General features: G+C 38.0%; 1 protein-coding gene across 1 annotated transcript in view; it reads left to right on the forward strand.

The window, feature by feature from the left end:
* Positions 1 to 23,291, forward strand: part of TLN2 (talin 2) — a 245,453-nt gene that overhangs the window by 130,533 nt on the left and 91,629 nt on the right. Inside the window, exons 12-24 of the mRNA XM_067305763.1 lie at positions 2,381 to 2,444; positions 5,207 to 5,311; positions 7,952 to 8,107; positions 8,960 to 9,061; positions 11,641 to 11,717; positions 13,358 to 13,538; positions 14,527 to 14,640; positions 15,487 to 15,595; positions 16,271 to 16,479; positions 16,886 to 16,984; positions 18,633 to 18,800; positions 20,007 to 20,301; positions 22,782 to 22,948. Of these exons, the coding sequence (XP_067161864.1) occupies positions 2,381 to 2,444; positions 5,207 to 5,311; positions 7,952 to 8,107; positions 8,960 to 9,061; positions 11,641 to 11,717; positions 13,358 to 13,538; positions 14,527 to 14,640; positions 15,487 to 15,595; positions 16,271 to 16,479; positions 16,886 to 16,984; positions 18,633 to 18,800; positions 20,007 to 20,301; positions 22,782 to 22,948 (1,846 nt within the window). The remainder of the gene's footprint in view (positions 1 to 2,380; positions 2,445 to 5,206; positions 5,312 to 7,951; positions 8,108 to 8,959; positions 9,062 to 11,640; positions 11,718 to 13,357; positions 13,539 to 14,526; positions 14,641 to 15,486; positions 15,596 to 16,270; positions 16,480 to 16,885; positions 16,985 to 18,632; positions 18,801 to 20,006; positions 20,302 to 22,781; positions 22,949 to 23,291) is intronic.

Consider the following 23,291-nt stretch of genomic DNA (forward strand, 5'->3'; position numbering starts at 1 on the left):
CAAGGACACTCAGTAATCATTTAGCTCACTTTTATGCAGTCTCTTATACTAATTCCTATCTTACACTGTCTTTGTCCATGAACACTGGATATACATTTACGCTATTGAAAAACAGTCAAAATAGTGCCACTAGTATAAGTAAAATGGTTTGAGGAACTGAAGGAGCAAGCTCATGCTGGATCAAGTTACATAAACACTGTTTGCTATTAGATATTTTTGAAGTAAGTTCATTGTCCAAAATAATATTGTGTAATTAAAGAAATAAAGAAGGCTAATTGAATAATATATTCCAGGTGGTTTTGCCAGCTCCTTTAAACAAGTTGTTTAAAAAAGTAAAACTGTTTGTTGCAAAATAAATGAAGAAAATGCCTTGATTATAGATAGCATTAAAGTAATTTTGGAGTCTGTTTACAACTAGTACTTCAGCCTTTCAGTGGAGGTGACTACTATTTCTTATTGGTTGATAAATGGAAGGTTGTATAAGGGAAAAGCATCAGTTCTGCCAGCCTCATTTGCAAGAGCAAGTATGGGCTGATGCTTAGTGGACAAAAAGCTACCTTGTTTTCTTACCTTTTCCTGCTCCAAATAAGGTTTGTTCAGTCTGTTTTTAAGGAAGTGTGTTTTGGTTAATAAGATAGGTAGACAAAGTAATCATTCTGACAGCTTTTCTACATAGGAATAACTAAGAAAACTAACTCCTGTTAATAAAAGATGAGAATTGGAAGTGTGTTTATTAAACTGTATCACTCTTCTGCATAAATCTGTTTTCCAGAATTAAACTGGGTTTAACTCGGTTTATTTTTCATTGGCCTTGGAACTGAATTTAACTAAACTGGATTTAACTGAACTAAACTACAAAATTCTGAATAGAAGCACCAGCTTTTAGGATAGTAAGGGGTATTCAATCCTTGTCTACAAAATTAATTTGGCTTCCCATCCTCTCCCCTGCACGCTTCTGTCTGTATAAATAAGTCCTGAGAAGCGATTTCATTATTGAGTATTAGTAAGCCATAGCTGCCTGGGCACTGGAAGAACTATTAGCAAGATCTCTTGCTCATGCTTTTATTTTTGTATTGCTAGAGTTTTATGGAATGAACAAAGTGAATGATCTCATGACTGGAAGTATTTTTGAAGAAAGCACAAAATCCTGACTTACTGTTTGAATTATTTTGTCTGTTGTCTGCAATGCCAGACTTTCTTAAAGAAACAAAACAAAACAGGCTGACTTTTTTTGCCTTTCTTGTTTAAAAATCCAGAGTAGAAATCCTTCCCAAAACTCTGTCTAGCTTTCTGCAATAGTAGGAAGCTTAAGCTCTCTGTGTTAATAATGTACTTGTGTACTGAATAAATCAAAATGAGGAGAAGATTCTCTGGTCATTCCTATTGCTGTTATTCCCAGTACTCCAAAGAGGGAGATCAATAGAGGGCAGTTCTTTGAGCTGGGGAGTTCTGCTTGTTTTGTATTGAACTTGAGTGAAAATTCCCAAATTCATGTGAAAAAATTCTCTTCAGACTAAATACGAACTGCAGAATATATGGCATCACTTCATCAAACTCGAGCATTGCAGATGGGAAGATGCCATTCAAAAAAGAACTGTCATTTGTTAAACATGATGTTGGTATATCTTGAAGTTGAGGTGATGTTTGGCTGAGAAAACTGTTTGTTTTATTATAGAGCAAGGAGGTACAGCTGGACAATATTGTGAGGCATTAAAAGATGCTCTCTGACCCAAATTTATCATGGAGGCGGAACAGACTTAGTTTATTCTGTATTATGAGACCTTAGTATCTGAGTGCTGCAAAAATTAAGACTGGTTATTTATTACTTTGTTTTTGAGATGCTGACTGGTATTAAGTGTCCACTTATTGGCTTTGCAGTTTTTCAGTAAATATCATTGTACTAATGTTTCTTGGAAGACTGAGAGGAAGAACTATCTGTCCCCACACATCAGTAAATCAAAGTGCTACTGGAAAGTAATAGCAGTGTCTGAACTCGGACACAGAACTGGCTCAAGTTTTGATTACCCCTTCTTCCCCCAGACTACAATAAGTGTATCTGGAAATGGATGTGAACCCTTGGACTGCTGAAATACATCATATGGTTTAACGATGGAAAGTGTCCCAGCTCTTATTTACTTTTGATGACTTTTCAAAACATGAAGAGAGATTACTTGAGAATATAGCCAAAATGTTTCTCTTAATTATGCCAGTTATCCTCTTGACCTTACCCTATTTAGTCAGCCACAGTTTTATTTCACTGTATAGGTATTTTATGCCCATTTTAGGAAGCATGGGGGACTTAGTGCTGATAAAGGAGTGTGGAAAGCATCCCTCCTCATGAAAGCACCATTAACTACAGTGTTGTTTTTTTTTTTCCTAGCCTAAAAGAGTTCCTGCCTAAAGAATATACCAAACAAAGAGGGGCTGAAAAGAGAATATTTCAGGTAATTAAGGCTGAAAAACTTATAATAGTATCCTTTCCTTTGTAAGAAAAACATGAGCGCTCTTTCACAGGGTGTACTTTGTATGTGTACATGTACTTTGTATGTGTACTTGACTTACTTAATCAGAAAATGAGGTGTAAAAATCTCTTAGCTTTTCTTTTCTTTCCTCACCAGATTTATTGTCCTGATCCTTTTTTCTTCACCGATAATTATTTGGTTTACTTTGAAGGGGAGAGAGTGAATATTCAATGTTCTTAAGACTATGTTATGTTACATTGTAATATAAGGATGTGTATTTCTACTACAATAGAAGCACGTTTAGGAAAATCAGTTTAATTTCTTCTGCACAGCCCTTCATGCATTCATTATTCAAGTATGAGCTTCAAGTAATAGAGTTCTGTATTACTTGACTTTGGTGACGTACCTGGGAAGCAGCACACTGTACAACACTGAAACAGTTGAGCCTGAAACACCAACACTGTTGGAAATGTTCTTAGTGTTTGAGAATTATAGATGTGCTAAATGTCTGTGCTGACTGGGGTAAAAACTTGGCCACGTAATCGAATTTGGAAAATTTTGAGGTCAACAGCTGAAATCAAGTCATAGAGTTTCTGGAAGAACATACCAGTGACCTGCGATCTCTGTTTGGGAGACAAGTTTAAAAGCAAGAATAGCTCACATGCTTTCCTTCAACTCTTACACTCTTAGTCTGGGAATGCTGTATCCCAGAAAGTCTGTTCTACCTGAAGCTTGTCACACTTGCTTGGAGGTAAGGTTGTCTAATGCTTCCCTTTATACCTTCAGTTGGTGGTGGTGATAATGTTGCAGTTGCAGCAAAAATTATTTTATTCATTCATTTCTGAGTATGAGATTCAAATCATGTGATTTTGCCCATGTGAAATATTACACATGCAATCATGATGTACTTCAGCGCATGGACAAGAAATTTTTCAGTGGTTGCACTTGATGCTGGGCAAAGACACAACACCAAGGCAGAAAAAGCATGCTGTCTTTTTGAAAAACTTTGGCTGTTTTCCCAAGTTATAAAGTTCTTGAATTTGGCAGGTGATTTTCTTCATCTGCAATGACTACATTTGGGCTCCTTGCTCCTCTCTGATCCCGGTTGCATTCCCTGTGCTAGACTTTGCAGAGTTATCTGATCAAGCTGTGTCCTTGGGATGCAGAAGGGTTTTCTGAGCTGCAGTTGCTCCTCCCAGTTCTGTGGAGAACTCAAACTGGAGCTGGAAAAAAGTTTCCCCTGTTCGTGGTGCTCCCCCTGCTGCCATCAGTCAGCATGGAGGGGGTGGCAACCAGCAGTTCAGAAGAGGGGAAGATGCAAGGGGAAGATGGGGTGTGACAGGCAAACTCACAGACTGTTTAAATAGCAGGAGTTTAGGATGGGACTCTTGGAAGGACTGACTGGAGTATATGCTGAGGTGAGGATGTTTGTACTGGCAATCCTGTATTATAGTTGCTTACAGGTAATAAAGTCTACTATTGAATAATTGTTTAAATAATAAACAGGTGGGTCTTTTAACTCCATTTCTATATGAGCATTTCCGAATGAACTGTTTTAAAAAATCATTGCTTGTTCCTCATCTCTAGAATTCTTTTCATGTGATGACAAAATAGATGAAGCTGCAACTAGCCAAAAAAAAAAAAAAAAAGCCAGTTGGAAATCCTTTGCAAGACATGAGAAATGGTCAACTGCAAGGTGTGAGGCTCTCATGAATCAGAAGTTTGAGACAAAGCAGAAATAACTTGTCTGTTTCTGGAAAAAAATACGATGGACCCTGAAATGATTTGACAAGGCCGAGTAAATAGGCAGTAATGTAAATGTATGAAACTTAATTCTGTCAAATATATTTTAATGAAGTGACTATATTGGACAATGTTCCAGGAGTCTGTCTGCAGTGCACTTCCCAGTAGAAGCTGTGTATGGGGAAAATGAGATGGAAAGCACCATTCCCTGCACACTCCCATAGAGAAGAGGGAAGTTATAGTGTGCCATTGTCTAATATAAATAACAGCAGTAGTAAGTAAGTCTATCAACAGTGACATAGCTGTATTAAGTTCATCTCATAGTTCATTTAGGGCTATCGGAAATAAAGTATTCTCTTTCAGTTAGAATACAATGGGTATGTAAGGGGTAGAGATATAAAATTAACATCCCTGTGTGAAGGGAATGGATCCAGTTTCCCTTTGAAAGCAGGCAAAAATGACAGCAGGTAATACACAAAGGGAATAGCTAGCGTGGTGAAAGGAGATTGTGAACTTCTAGTTTGTCTTTATTTTAATTGAAGGACTAGGTAAACAAGCCTCAGATGAACTGTGCAATGATATGGCAGTGAGTTCCAGAGGTTACCCAAAGCCAAGAACAAAGGATTTTTTTAAAAGATGATTATTTATACAGATTTACAGAATTGAGACTAGTAGCAATACTTAGTTTTTTAAACTATTTTAGAAGTGATTTAAATCTGCTTGATCTGAGAAGTAAATAGCATGGATGATGGTCAAAGAGAAATATTCCTTTCAGACAAGTTGTTCATGTCTTCTGGGTGTGAGGAATTATGGGATACAGTCTTGCTGACATCTCTACCCACTGCTGTTTCAAATACTCTAATTGCAGTGCTTATTAACTAGGCATCCTTAAACAAGGAAAAGCTAACATGTATTTTTCCTTTGTTTCCAGATGGGATTATTTCTGTCTATCATTATTCCAGATGGGATTATTTCTGCCTAATACTGAACTCTCATTACAGGAGCACAAAAACTGTGGTGAGATGACTGAAATAGAAGCCAAAGTGAAGTATGTGAAGCTAGCACGTTCCCTACGGACCTATGGAGTGTCCTTTTTCCTTGTTAAGGTAATGTGGATCTTGCTGACCATATGTATGCCTGATTATGTATTACTTTAGATCTCCCCTAAGCAAAAGGTCAAAGTTGTTCTTTCAACCTTCTTTCTTAAAGCTACGTTTAGAAAAATTGTTTAATTTACCACATGGGACAGGATCATAATTTCAGTTTAGGTTCCTGTTTACTGAATTCCAGAAAGACAGTTTAGAGTCTGCCATGATTTTATTTTCTAAATTGACGCTTTCTGTTTTTTTTACCATCAAAGTACTTTATTTGTGAAAATATTCACAAAAACCTTGTAAGCTGTTGCATGCTGAAACCTGCATCTGACAAGAACATCATCAGCTGCATGATTAATTTCTCTTAGTCCTTAGTGAGACAGAGGCATTGGTCTTAAGGCTGCAAAAAAAAAAAAGGCACCCAGAAACTGACACTCTGCTGCAAAAACTGGACTGAAGTATTAGTGCTTGAATATTCAGTTACCACTGAGATGGAAAGGAGAGTAAACTTAAGCCAAGGTTTCCATTTTTGGGTTCCCAAAATTATGGTGCTAAATCTTTATAGATAGCTTAATGTCAGTAAGTCTCCTTCTCCTAAAGTACTTAATCACCCACAAATTCTAATGAAGCAAATAAAAGGTGCAAATAAATGAAAAATCTGCAAAGGATACCATTCATAGTGAAAAAATGACCTTTCCTTTTTGCTTCCTTCAAGTGAAATTGTCTTTTTAGACACCTTTAATAGAGAAAACAGTCTCAACTCTCCAAAGGAGCTGTTGAGCTAGCAAACTGAAGGTGATGAATCTTTTCAAGCATATCCAAAGCTATGCTCCTTTTCAGTATCATAAGCCAATATCCCCTTTAGACAGTATATGCTGTTGATTAGGTACCTTTTTGGAGTAGCTGCTATTTATTATGTATCATTAAGTTGGAGGTTGTTTTGGTTTTTTTGTTGTTGTTTTTTTCCCCCCTAACAAAAAACACTTTATCATTGCTTGGGTTATTAAACTTTTTCATTTGAATCATGCAACTTCCAATCTGGTGACTTAGAGCTAAATGTTCACCAAGATACTAAAACAGTGGAATTCAGTTTGGACATAAATCTTTAAAATGCAAAACATTGGAATTACTTAAAGAGCACTATAAATAATAAACTGACATCTCCAGCTGATTTATGAAGTTGTATATTAGCAACTATAGTAAAACTCTGGTGTGCGGTTTTTGGTAACTAAAATATTAAAACAAGCATGCACATTCAAAATAAGCTGATAATTCAACATGGATTTGTTAACACCATATAGTTGACCTATATGGTAAAAGGTAAAAATACTTCCCCCCCCCACCCCCCCCAGCATGCAGGCATGTGCATGCACACACACACACTTTTTTCTTTAATCCTACCTTAAAGTAAATGATAACTGAATCAAGTAACTATGTCATGGAACTTTAGCTGGAAGGAATAATTGCTCTCGCTTTCTGAGGTCTATCAAATGACTTACTAGATAGATAGATAGGAATTTATTCTTTGCAGCTTACTACATAAATTCAGTGGAATGGGGCACCTGGATTCATTTCCACTTTACAAGAAGACTTTCTATGGTAAATTGATCGCTAGGACCTGTGCTCTGCAACCTTGAAAAGCTGGAGGAGCAAAATGCTCAACAAAATAAGAAGCAGCATCTGGCAGCCTTGAGACTGACCCTGTCTCCTTGTGGCCTGTCTCTAGAAAGTCTGCCATCATGGCTTTAAGTAACTTCCTAAGATTCTCTCCCTAAAATCCCCTTTTTTGCAAGGAGAAAAAGGGGAAGGGGAGTTTTTTCTGAACTGCATAATAAAGATCAAATACAGTTGGAATCTTTGAATATACAAATGCTCATGGTTGCCCGACTGTGCTTTCATGTGCAGTAGTCAGTTTGCAATTCTGTAAACAGTGGCTTTCTTGTATCAGTTTAAAAGGTAATAGGTGCACTTTCCTAATATACTATATTTCTGTACAAATATTAGAGTTATACATAGCCTGAGTTTATTGTCATTAAGATGAAAACATATTGAATGTTAAGTGTGTCAGAAGAGTACTGATGTGAGCTTACTCTAAGAGAAAGCCCTAACTCTGGGTCATTGATTTCTTAAACATTAGCATTTGAGGACTTGCAGTGGCATTCCAGGACTGCAAGTGCACTGTGCTTGTGATGTTGGGATTTGCTGCCAAGGACCTGTAGCTAGTTTTTAATTTCAATACATGCCATGTTGCTTTTCTGAGGTGTTGTGTTTTTTGTTTTTTTTTTTACTTGCTCCTATATAACTCATCAGACTTCTGATCAGCTTTTTTGGTTTTAATTTCTTTGTGATAAATAGTGACTGACATAAGAGTTGCTTTAGACAGAAACGGCAATGGACTGTGTTTTGTGTGTCATCTCCTCCCAGTTGTGTATTTATTTAAAAACAAAAGCAAAAACAAAACAAAACAAAAAATTCTAGCGTCATGTTGTTACTAATTAATTGTAGCCAATTGACAGAACTTCGTAATGTTAATACCATTCTCGGAAATAATTTGCTTCCCCCTGTCCCCCAGTATATTCCCTCATGATTTTTTCCTTTCTCATCTGGCGTGCTCCATTTGAATGTAAAACAATCCCCTGTGTTCTGTTACAGGAAAAAATGAAAGGCAAAAACAAGCTGGTTCCTCGTTTGCTGGGGGTCACCAAAGACTCAGTGATGCGTGTGGATGAGAAGACCAAGGAAGTGTTGCAGGAATGGCCGCTGACAACTGTGAAACGCTGGGCTGCATCACCTAAAAGCTTCACTCTGGTAATCTTTCTGTATATGCTTGGAGGAGGAATCAGTATGGTGTAGAGAAGGGACAATGCACTCGCGCTCTGAACAGTTTCTAGAATTTGATTTGTTCTATCTGCAGCTCATTATGTAGAGCCACTGAATCCTGAAGTAATGAACTGGCCCATCTTAGTGTCTAGGGTCAATCTGTATTTTGATATTTCTAAACCGAACTGTTTTCAAAGAGCACTGTTTAAATCTGTTCTGTGCCTAACCACCAATACAGTTATGAAAGCCATCATTATTAAGACCTGCCTCACCCTTATGGCACTTGCCATTCAAAATGCAGTTTGTGACATACAGGTTATGAGCATAAATGAAGCTAGATGGCTCATGGAAACATCTTAAAATTATGAATTTAAAGAACTTTCATAAATATGGTGGGGTTTGTAACTTATTTGGCCCATTATAAGGAGAGTATCTTGTATATGAAAGGGTGGTTTAATGTGATAGAGCAAGACTCTCGCTAGAAGCTGATAATTCACTTCGGAAATTAGATGCATGTTATTAATGGTGTGAGTGATTACACTTTAGAAGAAGTTTCTGAAGAGTTCTCCATTATCCAGTGACTGTCTGACAAAGTCAGATTAGGTATCTGTGGGTCCTCTAGCGTTTCAATCTATACACCTATGATTAAGCTGCAAGAAAAGGCATCCTTTATTCACCAGATGAATCTTGGAATAGTCTCATCTACTGTTAGTTATAATAAAATGTAATACAAACAAAATAAAATTTAGGTCTTTAATTTTCTTTCTCAAATTTTGTACTGTGTCTTCATTTACTTACCTTCTATTTCCAAATGGTTAATTTTTCTTTTTTCCCCCACAGGATTTTGGCGAGTATCAGGAAAGCTATTATTCAGTACAGACCACTGAAGGAGAACAGATCTCTCAGCTAATTGCAGGTTACATTGATATCATCCTGAAGAAGGTATATTAGGATGACATTTAGTAAAAATGCAATAAAATCAGTAAAATGACTACAGAAGTGAAAAAGCTACAATGTGTGCAAGCTGGAGTTTCTCTCTTGTGAAATTAGTGTTGTATCTATGCTTTCATGTGACTTATTTTTAGGTATAAATAATATCTCTTTTAGTTTAACCTAAGTGATTGTTTATGGAAAAAATATCAAGGCTGTTAATAATAATGATAGCATGAGTCGGGCTCAATATAGCATGCTTGGGCTGTGTTTTTCCTTCTGGAAGGTGAACTGCTGGCTGTGAGTGTATATCCAGAGAGCAGCCTAAAGCTTTCTGCTCAACTGTGGATATGAAACTGGGGACCGAAGTGGTGAATCAGGTGGGAGGAAGTGATTCTATGGAAGCAGCATGTTGAACTGTATTAAAGGTTACATTATAGTTGTCCTGAGGCTGTTGTATATGCTGCAACAAAGCTGAAGAAATATTTTGGCAAAACTTAAGAATAAGTCATAGTATTGCTTAACAAATACTGTGGTCAGTAAAGCAGAGATTTATATTTCATTTTTGCAGACAGAGGAAAAGGAGTGTTTGTGAAGGCACCAGGCTATCTTTAAACCTGGTTTTGTCAAGTGTGCCAAGCAGGAGAGGCTGATAAGCACCTCCAGTGTTCTTTAGGCACTCCAGTGTTCAAAATATTCGCAAGTGAATAAGCTTGATAACAGCTTTTGCCAACAAGCATACAGCTGAATGGTCATATGCTGAGCACATTATATAGAAAAGTGTAGTGTTTCAAATAGCTCTGGGTGTTTATTGCTGATGAATTTTTACTTTATTAAGGTTCAACCAAACTACAGTATTATCTGTTATAATAAATTCTTCATAGTAAAGAAATGACAGAAAACTAGGCAGCTCAGTCGAATTTATTGCCTTTGTTCATGAGAACAGTCTGGGATATAACATCAAGTTGAGTGAAATCAGAGGCTGAGGGTAGATTGCTAGAATTCATCACAGCACTTACCTTTTCAGTCCCAGATTTAATGAATGTTAAATAAGCTACAGTTTTCCACAGATAATTTGAAATTTGATTCTAGCTTTTCTAAGCTTCACTAGTAGCTTCACTCTCTAATTCCAAAGTAAAGCAGCCTTTCTATGCTGATAAAATACAGATGTGCATATTTCCCCTCTAAAGCCAATCCTTTGATTTCTTCTTTACAATCTGCTGACACAGCTAGTTTCAAAATGAATGAAGTAGGAACAGGTTAATAATAAACACCCACGATGCTTCATGACTCATATGAGAAGCATGCAGTTTCCAGCTGTCAAGTCCAAGTTACCACTTTGCCACATGCCTTAAACTGTGGTTTATCACTCTGAGTTGCATAATGTTTACTTTTGGTGTGTTTTGAAAGATTTCAGCTCATTTGCTCTGTTGTAGATTGGGGGCACTTTTTTTTTTTTTTTTTGCTAAAGTATTTTTGTGTTAAGGAAATCTTGTCCTACAACTTGTTAGTGATAGATCCTTGATCAGTAGACAAGGAACTCTGAACTTAAGTAGCTTTTATCTTTTTTTAATATAACTATATTTTTTTCTATGTATTGATATGGAAATAAGATGCAATCCTGACTAGGAGTAGGCATTTTCAGTTCATGCATAAACTGGTAAGGGATTTTTTTGGACAAAGTTGGTTGGTGTGTATGGATGTGTGTGAGGAGTTCTCATTGAATGTGTCCAAGGCCATAGTGGATGTTTCTCTAGTTCTGCATGCTGAATATTCAGACTGCAAGTCACATAAGGTAGCAAGCAGAGAGTGTCTTTGACCTGGTCATGTGTACTCCAAGGTCACCAGTAGAAATGGACAGTCTTTACGAGGCGTTCCTTTTATATCTTACAATAGTTCCCTGTTGTTGTTTCTGGTGGTTTAGACTTGAACCTTGTGTACGTTTTCCTCCCTTATACCAGTGTAAAAAACTGCCTCGAGAAGTCAGATGTCCAAACTATCCAGATGTCTGAAGTAACTATGGTAAAATGACTTTGATACAGTGTTAAATTTACTGTCTTTCCTGTAGCTATATATTTTCTACTGGCAGTTAGCTGTAGGTAGCAACATTTTGGGATGCTGAAGGTGATTTGTAGCTGAGTTCTAGTCAACTGAATCTCAGTCCGGCCCCATTCCTGAGTCAGAACAGGATGGGGAAGGAGATGAACTTGCCATACCTGTGCCTGGGTTTGGTGGTGGTGCACATCTCCAGAATGCTCTTCTGGGAGGTAAAGATGGTATCTCAGCATTTTTTTTCCATAGCGTTGGTCAGAAAATCCCTGGGTTTGCTAGCACTGGCAGTTGCAATAGGCTTTTTTCTTTAGGCGCTTCATCTTCCAGGGCTTAGAAGCTGGGCTGCTGAAGTGCACTGCCTCAGAGGCAGAGGTTATATTTCACACTCTGCCAAAAGTTAGTGTTCAGCACTGGGCAAGACTCCTCAGATCATTTGACCAGATTTTTGATAAATATCAATACAATGCTGGAGGGAATGGGAAAAAAATAAGCGTAGTGTCTATCTTTTTCTTCTTTTTTTTTTTTCTTTTTTCCTCCAGAAACAGAGTAAAGATAGATTTGGCCTTGAAGGCGATGAGGAATCAACCATGTTGGAAGAATCTGTTTCACCTAAGAAGTGAGTGTATACAACAGGAGGAAATGCCCTTTTACGTAAGCGTGACACCTTTAGCTGTGGTAGCATTTTTCATTCCTCAAGTGAAGTAGCACAGTTATTACTTTGAAGAATGATTTTTTTCTACAGAGTAGTTCAGCAGGAAGAGGCACTATCCTCCAGGCTGTTCTTCAGACTTTCAGCTTTGTTCTAGGATAGAAGAGCATGCTTTTCTGTCTTAAAATTTCTGGTTAGGGCAAATGTATATTTTCATGGTAATTTGACCACTGAACAATGGAACTCTGGCTATAATTCAATAAAATGAAGAAAAAAAAGATTGCAGAGATGAAAATATTGTATTAGTTTGGTCTTTGTGCAAACACCTAGGTTTGCAAGATCTCAGTTGTTTTTGTTTGCCAAGTCTGTGGCTTCCGGTGGAATTTGACTTCTCAGTTTAATCATACTCTGTCATGACACTGGTTCATTACACCAACCCGCTTTAGACAGACTGGTTAGATATGTGGTGTGGGTAAAGGTAAGATTTTGACACTGATAGATCAGGCTATGATTTCTTTGTTGGTTCTGCTGGGAGATTAACAGAGTTGCTGATGATCAGCAAAAAGTAGAACCGTAGAGCTGGCTATGCTCTTGAAAAGGAATATTACATCCTTCTGTGCAATGAAATAATAGAAACAGTTTCAGGGCAGTTTGAGCTGTAATGAGCTCCTTAAGTCTCCTCTTTGAACTCTAAGGATGACAATGTCTGCAGTGTGTGTCTGTGTGTGTGAAAGTATTTGATTTACTGTTAAACATATGGTTTATAGGAGATGGGCTGGTTAAGTATTTAATGTGGCCTTATGTGAAATTTCAACTTTTGACAGATCACACACGTTCAGATGTGCTTCCTTTTGACACTGCCCTTTCCAAATTGCTTCCAGAATATACTGTTAGTGAAATACTGTGCAGAGAAGCCCAAAACAGATGAATACAAAGATTTTTTCATAATTGAAGTTATTTTTTTTCCCCCCCTATAACACATAATTGCTGTGAAAGCCAGAATTCCTGCAAATACTTCTAGCTGTTAAAGCTTGAATCATATTTAAATACAAACAGGGCAACTGGCAAAGCAGTTCATGACCATGGATAACAATAACTTTATTATGCTTGAAAACACCCTGCTTCCTAGTCCATTATCTGTTAGACTGCCAGGCTTTTAGATAAGTGTGTGTGTGTGAGATGAAGGAAGAACACTTGTTTTTATTCCAAATCTAGGGATTGCTTGCATAGACATTTCCAAAGAGTCTGTCCCTCTGTTTTTTACTGATCAGCCTAATGGTGCAATTGAAACAGAGCAGTCTGTTATGCCATAAACCTTAATCCAGCTCTGTCTCTGCCAGGCATCTTAGAGGGGCAAAGCTATTGTACCACATACACCAAAATTGTATGTTGCTCCTTTTTTCACTGCCTGCTCATTACTGTTACTGATATTTGATCTGTCAAAAGCATCAAATTTAATTTTTCAAAATGCTATTAGAAAATGGTTAGAAGAAGACTTCTAACAATTCTCCAGCTCCTCCAAATGTTCTGAAATACAATTTAGAACAATATCCAGCAGGACTTAGTTTGCAGGAGCTGATTAATTCTGTGTTCTTTGGTTTTTTTAGATCTACTATCTTGCAGCAGCAGTTCAACCGAACAGGGAAGGTGGAGCATGGCTCTGTGGCGCTACCAGCTGTTATGCGTTCAGGGTCCAGTGGGCCAGAGACTTTCAACATCGGCATCATGCCTTCTCCCCAGCAACAGGTCACGATCGGTCAGATGCACAGAGGACACATGCCCCCACTTGTGAGGAACCTCCTTGTTTTGTAGTAGCGTTTGAAACTGGTCTGTGCCACATGTAGTCAGAAACAGCATGTTATCCATGTTGCTAAGAGCAGGAGGATGGTGTAGTGTGTGGCTGCCTGGCTGTCCTACTGAACACACATGTTTTGAGCATCCCTGAAATATTTAGGGTATCTCATTTTGACTTATTCTCATTCTCTCTCTCTCTCTCTCTTTTTTCTTCTCTCCTTTAAACTGGCTCTTCTAGCCTTCCCTTTACTTCAAAGTCATTAAATTGTTATCCAAGGCTTAGAAAAAGATGGTTTAAAGACTGGTAAAAGCAAGAGACGTTAAGAAAAAAGCTAATGTTTTGCCTGTCACTGGCCTGCTGATTTATAGTTTTCAGGGCAGGTTTAAAATTGATGCTTATTTTTCTCATTTAATTTAAGACTATCAAAGGGCTACAGGGGCTGCAGAGTATAATCAATGCTTAAGCTCATGTTGTACCAGTGGAGGTGTAGTATGTGTGATGGCCATTCCACTCTGCCTATAACCTTTCAGTTTTCTGTTAGCTCATGCATATTGATGGCAATTTAGTTTTGGAATCGTCTTTGATACCATTTGTAGACTGTCATGTTTCAGGAAATCAATAATGGTATCCTCAAAATATATTACGTATGCATATTCACATTCCTAGAATGCAGGCCAGGTAGACAGCTTGGTATTTGAGTATGTGTCTGGGTATGGTTTGATCTGTGAAAGTTCAGAATCTTATAAATGTGTGCAAGTACAGAGGAGTACAAAATGGCATAGGCAGGATCAAGAACATGAGAGGAGTGTTAAAGTGGGCTTTGCTTTCTCCGTTGCACAGCTAAGGTGCTGGGGAAAGGCTAGCTGTGAAAATAGATTGGTGTGCTTGGTGTCACTCACTGCCTCTTAACATCAATGTAGTATCTGCCAGAAATGCTGCTTGAAACACGGCACACACCCATTTCCTTGTTCTGCCTTTCAGACCTCAGCTCAGCAGGCTTTGATGGGGACTATAAATACTAGTATGCATGCGGTTCAACAGGCACAAGCTGACCTCAGTGAAGTTGATAACCTGCCACCTCTAGGACAGGACATGGTGAGTTTATCTAATCCCCATAGAAATGAATCTTAGTGGCCTGGGGCGTTTTCAAACCAGTTTAGTTATCGTCCCTGGATCTAAAGTGGCATCTCTGGCTTTTTAAATGGGATTTAAAAAAAAAAAAATCTTGCTTGTTTTAAGGAATTTGTGTATGTATGCTGTTCCATCCAGCTCTTGTTAATCCCCTGAGATTAAGTGGAGCAAGCTTCCTTGCATAATCATTTCTGTAATCTTTCTTGTTTCCTGTGCTGCCCATATACAGTTAAAGGCAAATAGGGGGCCAGTATTTGCAACGAGGATAACTCCCTCCTGGATACTTGAAAGAAATGACCAGGCTTCAGATAAAGTCCTCTCACGATGCTAATATAGAATAAATTTGGTTCTTTCAGGGATATCTCAAAGTTCCTCACCTTGTTTTTAGAGGTAGAAGTATATGGCTCAGAAAGACAGGTTAAAGACCAGACCTGTCTGCTAACAGTCTGCCTGGGATATTTCATGGGATAGAGCCTGTCATTTCTGATGTAGAGTAGGGCAGGAGGAGAGATTGAGCCTACTGTTCATGGGAACTGGCGGTCAAATCTTTAGCCTTCTTGGTTGCACTGTCCTTATGGCATTCACCTTAAAGGGCAGCTGTTGAACTACAATAGCAATTGTGTAATGAGGGATTCTGCAAAAGAAAATGTTTGCTTTTGTGTTTCCCTCTAAAGGACTGGTTGCTGTCCTCTGTTTCACTTTTAAAGGTTTGTGAAGTGTTTTATACGATATCCTAACTTACAGGACCTCACTGCAGTCCTTAATACTTGTATGTTTTGTTTTTTGTCTTCTTGTTTTGTTGCTCTTCAGGCATCAAGAGTATGGGTTCAGAACAAGGTTGATGAATCAAAACATGAAATACACTCTCAGGTTGATGCTATTACTGCAGGAACTGCATCTGTTGTTAACCTTACAGCAGGTAAATTTCAAAGCAAGGTCTTTCTAGCAGTCTCTGACATATTTATCAGTCTAAGCAACATAGAGACTGACTGTGAGACAGCTGGAGATAAATTTTCTTCCAAATACCCCAATAGCTAAGTGCAGTGATTTGTGGAACAAGCTTACAATCCCTCCCAATCACAATTTTTAAATCCTCAATTTATCATCTCTAACACTAGAGGAACTACCATTGATGAAGATAAAAATGTAGCTTATTTACTCACCATAGTAATGTAGAAATTTGGCAAGGCTGTTAACAATTAAAGTATCATTCATCTGACCATTGTTAGAGAGATATTACGAATGTTTATTTGTGTACTTTTGCAAATCATGAGTTGAAGGAATTCTAAGTGGCGTAAAGGGGTTAATACTGTGTTACCTTGGGTTCCTTCAATGTTGGAACAGGAAAGATGGCTGAAATTGGGGACTTCTCAGCAAATTGCATGGAAGGAAGAAGAAGAAAATTCTATTAGAAAAACAGAGATTGAAAAAATGTTAGACCTTAAATTTTGAAGTGATACTTAAGTTGCTTAGTAGACATTGCTTGACCATCTTCAAATGTACCTGTTGTATCTCACTAGAATGCAGCTTGTGGTGGCTTTTTCTCTTTTAACCTCTGAAACCTGCTGCTCATGAAAAACAATTTACTCTGCAGGTGACCCAGTTGACACTGATTACACTGCTGTGGGATGTGCCATTACAACCATCTCTTCCAACCTCACTGAGATGTCTAAAGGTGTGAAACTGCTTGCTGCCCTCATGGATGATGAAGTTGGAAGTGGAGAAGACCTCCTGAAAGCTGCTCGAACACTGGCTGGTGCTGTCTCAGACTTGCTGAAAGCTGTGCAACCTACTTCAGGAGAGGTGAGAACATGAAACCTTCTCAGGCTCTCTCTCTGAAATGCATGACATGAATGGCTCTTCTGAGACATGTTAGCTTCTAAGCCTCACCTGCTCAATCCCACATAATGTCCCCAATGCAAACAGTTCTTCTGACTTTTTATCCCTATACCTATCTCTGTCTTTATGCCTTTAAGTCCTGCACCTTGATTTGGGGAGGGGGGGGGGGGGAGGCTGTGTTTGCTTGCTTTTTGATGTTTTTTGTTTGTTTTTTTGTCGTATTGATTGCATGCTAATGCAAAAGTTCCTTGAGGAAATCTGAAAGTTTAAGTAAAGAAAGATGTGGGGTGTTTGTTGTTGTTGTTGTTAGGTTTTTTTTGTTTTGGTTGTTTTTTTTAATTTAACTTGTTTCACCATTTTATTTTTCCAGCCTCGACAGACAGTTTTGACTGCAGCTGGAAGTATTGGGCAAGCTAGTGGGGAGCTCCTGAGGCAAATTGGAGAGAATGAAACAGATGAAAGGTTCCAGGTAAGGAGGGGAGTAGTTAGTCACTGTGAGAATTGTGCAGCTTTGTAATGAAGAAGCCACTGCATAAAAACAAGGCTTCCCGAAGTGGTGTTAGGAAATGCTAGATTTGATATTGCTTAATGATAATTTGAGGCTAACCCATTATGAAATTGCTTTGAATTACATCATCACAAAATGTTGCAAATGATCTCATAGGAACCCCTGCTTCATTCAGTGTGTCACATAGAAGGTTTCTTTCTTCACGGAGCACTGTTTGCCATATATTCTTCTCTGTTCAAAATGCATGGCTCATGCTATTTGCATACTGTTCAGATTCTTGCTATTGAAATTCTACTCTATGCAAACTTCTGGTAAATTTAGAAAAAAGTTACTGTGTTACAACATTATTTTTTAAAGATTAATATTATTGTCAAAGCGTAATGCCTGTGTGGCTTAATAGCACAGTTGCCCTTTGGCAATTTAAAGTCATTGTCCCTAAATGCTCTGTTAGAAACATCTGGGTTTTTTCACTCAATGTCAAGAACAGGTCTGCCTCAGAACCAAAAGGAAGTAGTTTACAGCAACAGGTGGATCTCTGGAGTGTACTGTATGTGAGATGTATGCCAGTGCAACTTAGGGGCCATTTAAAGCACTTTATCCATGAGTAATGCTGTCTGCAAGTTTCATCAGAGTTCTCACATGTATTCCTAGTTTAATATGTATTGCAACCCTCTGCTTTCTTACTTCGGTATATGTTCTAAGTGTTACAAGGTGTTGGAGACAGTGGGTAAGGAGTGGGATGATTCATCTGGCCTTCATTTTTAAAAACAAAACAAAAATTTAGCCTGCTAAATTGTGAAGTTAAAAGTTTTTTTCTGCTGCAAAGTCAGAATTCTGCCTAAGTGTATCTATACTATCTTTTAATGAGAAAGCCAGATCATTTTAACAGCATGTACCTTCACAGTGTGCCTCAAGATGTTTTAATAGCAGGTTAAAGTGTTATTCTTGAGTGCCTACTTGGTAACAACTAAATGTGTTTTTGTAAGAGGGAAGAATATTTTGGAATTAGGATCTATTATGAATTATATTTTGGAGCAATAGTTTATAGGGCTATATTTATGCTATGAACATGCAAATAATTTGGCTGAAAGGCTGCATCTTTTCAAAAATGGAGTGGTAGTTGTCATTACTGTTGAGTGCATTTAACTACTTGGAGTTCATATTAGCTCAAATGCTGTCTATTCTCATTTATCATTTTGCTCTTCAAGGTCTCCATCCTTACTGCAGATATTTAGCATGTATTTAGTAGTGAAGTCCACATGTTTTTGCACTGATGGTGCATTCTCAGGAGGTTAAGATTGGCATGTTGACATTTGGGACATGTTTTCTTTATGGATGCCTAGTCAATTCAAAACTTATGACACTCTGTACTCGTTCAGTCCAGTAACCTGATAATGTCAATAGAGCAATGCTTTTTTGTCTTGAGAACAAAATCGCAAGTTTTCTGAGTAATAGCCATGTTTGCTACCTTTCACAAAACAAAATCTCATTTTTACTTTGAGAGACGTGGAAAACTTCTTACCCTCAGGATTCTCAAGTTTGATCTTAGATAAACCAAGCGTATACTATGTTTTGTTTATAAGGCTGAGTTTTCCCCTTATTTTACCAGGATGTTCTGATGAGTCTGGCCAAAGCTGTTGCAAATGCTGCTGCCATGTTAGTGCTGAAGGCCAAGAATGTAGCACAGGTGGCTGAGGATACTGTCCTGCAGAACAGGGTCATTGCTGCTGCTACACAGTGTGCACTCTCTACTTCCCAGCTTGTGGCTTGTGCCAAGGTAAGGCTAGCGGTGTTCCTGCAGCAGCAAGGCGTCATTTTGGGTGTACGCTCTGTGTTCTTCCAGTAGTCTTTTAGTAGTCCAATATACTTTTATACTTTAGTAGTCCAATATACTTTTAGTATGGTTCTATGTTTGTGTAGTGCTGAAACTGTTGATCAGTAAATTTTTGTCACCTGTAAGTTTGCAACTGGAGCATTAAGTCTTCTGCAGCCTTTTTTGCCTTTGGAAAATCTGTTGATTTTAATTTTAAAAATGGAACAATTTACATTTGCTATTTGAATACTGCTTTTGAAGTTTGAAGGTCAGCTTTCATAGGGTTAATTGTGGTTGGAAAATGGGTATTCAACTATTGTAAAACATCCCAGAGGATTATAATGAAATTAATTGCTGATTCTAGGTATTAAATTTTCAATATTTCCTCCTTTATAGCTCTGGCTAAAAGGGCCTTTTGTAATGAATATATATGAATGTTTGTTATTGGGGCTTGATGTTCTTGCTGCTGGTGAATTTCTTTGGGTCAGCAAAAAACACTCAGTGGCATCCTTTTTCCCATAAGATGCACACAGCTTTCATGTTGCCCGCGTTGCTGGATATATCTGAACAAAATGGGAGAGGACTGTTTCTAGCTTACATCTGTAGATTACTCAGCTTTTTTTGTCTTGAGCCTGTCTTGTGCCAGTGTTGTGTTTCCTTTTGCCAAGCATTACTTTTATTTAAACAAACAAACAGAGGCTGGTGAGAGAGGGCTTTACAAAACCTATTCCCATTAAAATTTCATGTTACTTGGAATTCCAGGATACAGAAATGTGCCAATGGGCATAGCTACTTTGGGGAAGTTTGGCCTGTGCCTCCCCATCAGAACCACTGACTAGTGTTAGCTGTGTTCAGTAGCTGCTGACAAAAGCATGAAACAAGATTGGGGGGGGGGGTGGTCTCTGGGCTGAGCATCTAAATTAAGACTAAAATGACTATATAGGTAGCCCAGATTCCTAATTTAGGTGTCTGATGCTACCTGTAGTAATGGAAAGCTCAGTAAAATCTATTTAAATACTCACATCAGGGTTTTCTATCTAGGGAAAACATGTTATGTATTTAAAAAAAAAAAAAAAAAAAAGTGGGGGGGGCAGTGGATGTCACCTGTTAGTAATTAGGAAGTTCTCAGTTAAGCCTCTTCTGAATGCTCTGCATCCTTTGTCTATGCAGGTTGTGAGTCCCACCATCAGCTCTCCAGTGTGCCAGGAACAGCTGATTGAGGCAGGGAAACTGGTGGACCGTTCAGTGGAGAACTGCGTGAGGGCCTGCCAGGCTGCCACAGATGACACTGAGTTACTGAAGCAGGTCAGTGCAGCTGCCAGCATTGTCAGCCAAGCCCTGAATGACCTCTTGCAGCACGTCCGCCAGTTTGCAAGCAGGGGAGAGCCCATTGGACGCTATGACCAGGCTACAGATACCATCATGTGTGTCACAGAGAGTATTTTCAGTTCAATGGGAGATGCCGGTGAGTCTCTCTAATGGACAGAAGCTTTTTATGAATCACAGGTTCCCGGAGATGTGAATATTTCAAATAATGCAGATCAAAAAAACCTTCTCTAAAGTGTGCTGTGCTTCTAGACTGGTGATCTCAGGAGCAGTCATTCAACCCATAATATTAAAACAGCAAAATACTATAATTGTGTACTAGATAACAGATCTTCACAGAATATTCGTTCTAATATTATGCAAAAGGATCAATCTAGTATTTTGTCTATGTTCCACTGCTGCATTTCATTAAAAAAATTATAACAATTTCTCATCTTTAAATAGGAAATAGGAAGACAGATCCATAAGCAACTATTTCCCCAGTGATTGATTTCATGAATATTATTTATCTACCAATAATAAGATTGCATGGATTTTGATTTTGTATGCTTAGATTGTATGTTGTGGGTTTTGAAACTCCACGTTTGTCTTTTTCCAGTGACATTTCTAAAATGCGCAGCTTCTGTAACCAACCAAACTTGAGATGCCCGACATTGAACTGACCCAATGTGATCTTTTAGTAAAGAACCAGGAGATTAGTTAGAATGGTGAAATTTCAATAGGTATGAATGCTGTGAATTATCAACAACATGAAGGGGCAGTAACAACTTTGAAATCAGGGCAATTCTTATCAAGTTTAAAATGGGCTTATTTTTTTTTAAATCCAGTTCTCTTTTATCTTGGGAATAGTATGGCTTCGCAGTCTCCTTTCTCACCCCTTTCATTTGTGATATATGAACATGAAGACAAGAAATTTAAGCATTTACATTCATGTTACAGTCAAAATGTGAACCAACGAATCTTTTCCTCATGGAGTTGTTTTAGCTCTTATGTGTAAGCGATCTTTAAAAAAAAATAAGCCAAGTTAGGTGTGAAAGGTTTCGTTTTCTAAGGAACCATACTTTCAACTGTGCCAAACTCTTTTAGAGAGAATTCTGCAGGGAGGTTTTTTATCAAATTGCAAGTATATTTTGGCCCTAAAAGAAGGTAGTTCATGAGAAATCAGAGAGATGAAGATTTTTAAGAAATGCAAATATGCACGGAAGTGTTGTTTGTTAAGCCATTCTTAATTTTCCAAATGGAAGTTGTGGAAAGTTTTCTAATGCTCGGTAGTTGTCTGAAGGAACTTGATTACTATTTATATGCACAAGAAAGCATGTTAGTTAAGTTTATATATTTAACCATTATTTATAAATCATTCAGTATCTGTACAGAAGGAAGCAGTAAAAGAGAGAGCCTTGGATAGCATTTATCTTCTGTTCAGTCAAATATCTTGTTGTGCTATACTTGCTTTTTTGCAGAAAGCATTCAGATTCCAGTTGGCATTTCCAACTTACCATTGCCTTTTTGCAGTGGGTCAACCTCAAAGCCGTTTTGAATTCAAAGACACTCGGGCTTTTGTGACAGCTGTAATACTGCCCAAGTGGGTTGTTCTTTCTCTTCTATTTGCTGGCATAATATTTCAGCAAGGGGTGTTTGAATGGATTATGCCAAGTGGACTGTTTAGAGTGGTTGCTGGGTTAACCATTATTGGTTTAAAAAAAATTTTTTTTTTAAATGCAAAATTACAAAAATTACAAATTAGGAAAAAGCTGGTAACAGCCAGAAGACTTTTTTTTTTCTTTGTCTGAGCAGAGGAGCCCAGTAGGAGGCATTCAGTTCTAAAGCCCCCAAGTTAACTTTGCACAACATAAGAAAAATGCTGCTTTCAAAATTTTTTTTTTCCTTCATGTCAATAATTACTTTTGAGAGCATTTAAATGACAGGAGGCCTTTAACCCAATCACCTGCTGCCTGCTTGGACAACCTGCAGAAAGCTGAAGGCTTTATTCATTCAAGTCTGTTATGATGGAGTTCAAATGAATGTTAAACTGATCAAATAAATTTGCTCTAGAAATAGTATGTGTCCACTTATGCATTGCTGTTTGGTCTCTGTGTGTTTGATCATGACCAGCACTAGACTTCAATACCTTAAACCTTATTTTAGACTGAAAATACCTAGCTGGTGCTAAGTCACTCTTGACAGAGCTCTTGATCTAGTTTACGTTGTTAGACAGAAGATGCAAGAAGAGGTAAAAGACAGTAATTTTTATTGAAGGAGTGAAACCTGTGCTGTAATCTGAAAGCAAAACTTTTGGTATTCACTGGGGCCAGGACTTTCCTGGAACTACATATATAGAATTACTTTTAAGCACTGTTATTTGTTGGTTTTTATCTTGCTATCTAGAATAACAATAGTCCGTTTCTTCTTAATCTCCACCGTATCAGTTTCCCTCAATTATGTTGTCATCCAAGATTTTGTTTATAAAGCTTCTAAGCCACAAACTACTTACCTATCCTTTTCGATTCAAAAGAACACTTCAGCAAATGTGACTTTGTTTTCTTCTTGTTGAGATGACTTTTGAAACCAAAACTGAAAGCAAAGAGAAGAAAAGTAAAAATGTAACTGTTGCTACTGTAGGTGAAATGGTGCGGCAGGCCAGGGTGCTGGCTCAGGCTACTTCAGACCTGGTCAATGCCATGAGGTCAGATGCCGAAGCAGAGATCGACATGGACAACTCCAAGAAGCTTCTGGCTGCTGCAAAGCTCCTGGCAGATTCGACAGCCCGCATGGTTGAAGCTGCAAAGGTACCAGGAAACTGAACCGTCAGCTTAAAATTGTATAGTTAGACACAAAGAGGAGGCGTGCTATATTATGAAAAGGAACTGACTGATGCTAGAGACAGTTTTTCTTATCCTGTGAATGTTTTGTATTTAACCATTTATCTTGGGTATCTTCAGAAAATCCTATTTATTAATTATTTGTTTGGTTGGTTTTTAAAATCTTTCCTGCATTGTTTTGCAGGATAGTTACCACCAGCCATGGCCACTGTGGTGCGAAATTTTGTACTGGTCTTCCAATTCAAACCCGACAAAAAAAATCCCATACAACTGACAGAAGCAGTAACAAAGAAACTCTACCTTCCTTTTT

Source organism: Apteryx mantelli, chromosome 15, assembly GCF_036417845.1.
Source record: "Apteryx mantelli isolate bAptMan1 chromosome 15, bAptMan1.hap1, whole genome shotgun sequence".
In the NCBI taxonomy this organism is placed as follows: domain Eukaryota; kingdom Metazoa; phylum Chordata; class Aves; order Apterygiformes; family Apterygidae; genus Apteryx; species Apteryx mantelli.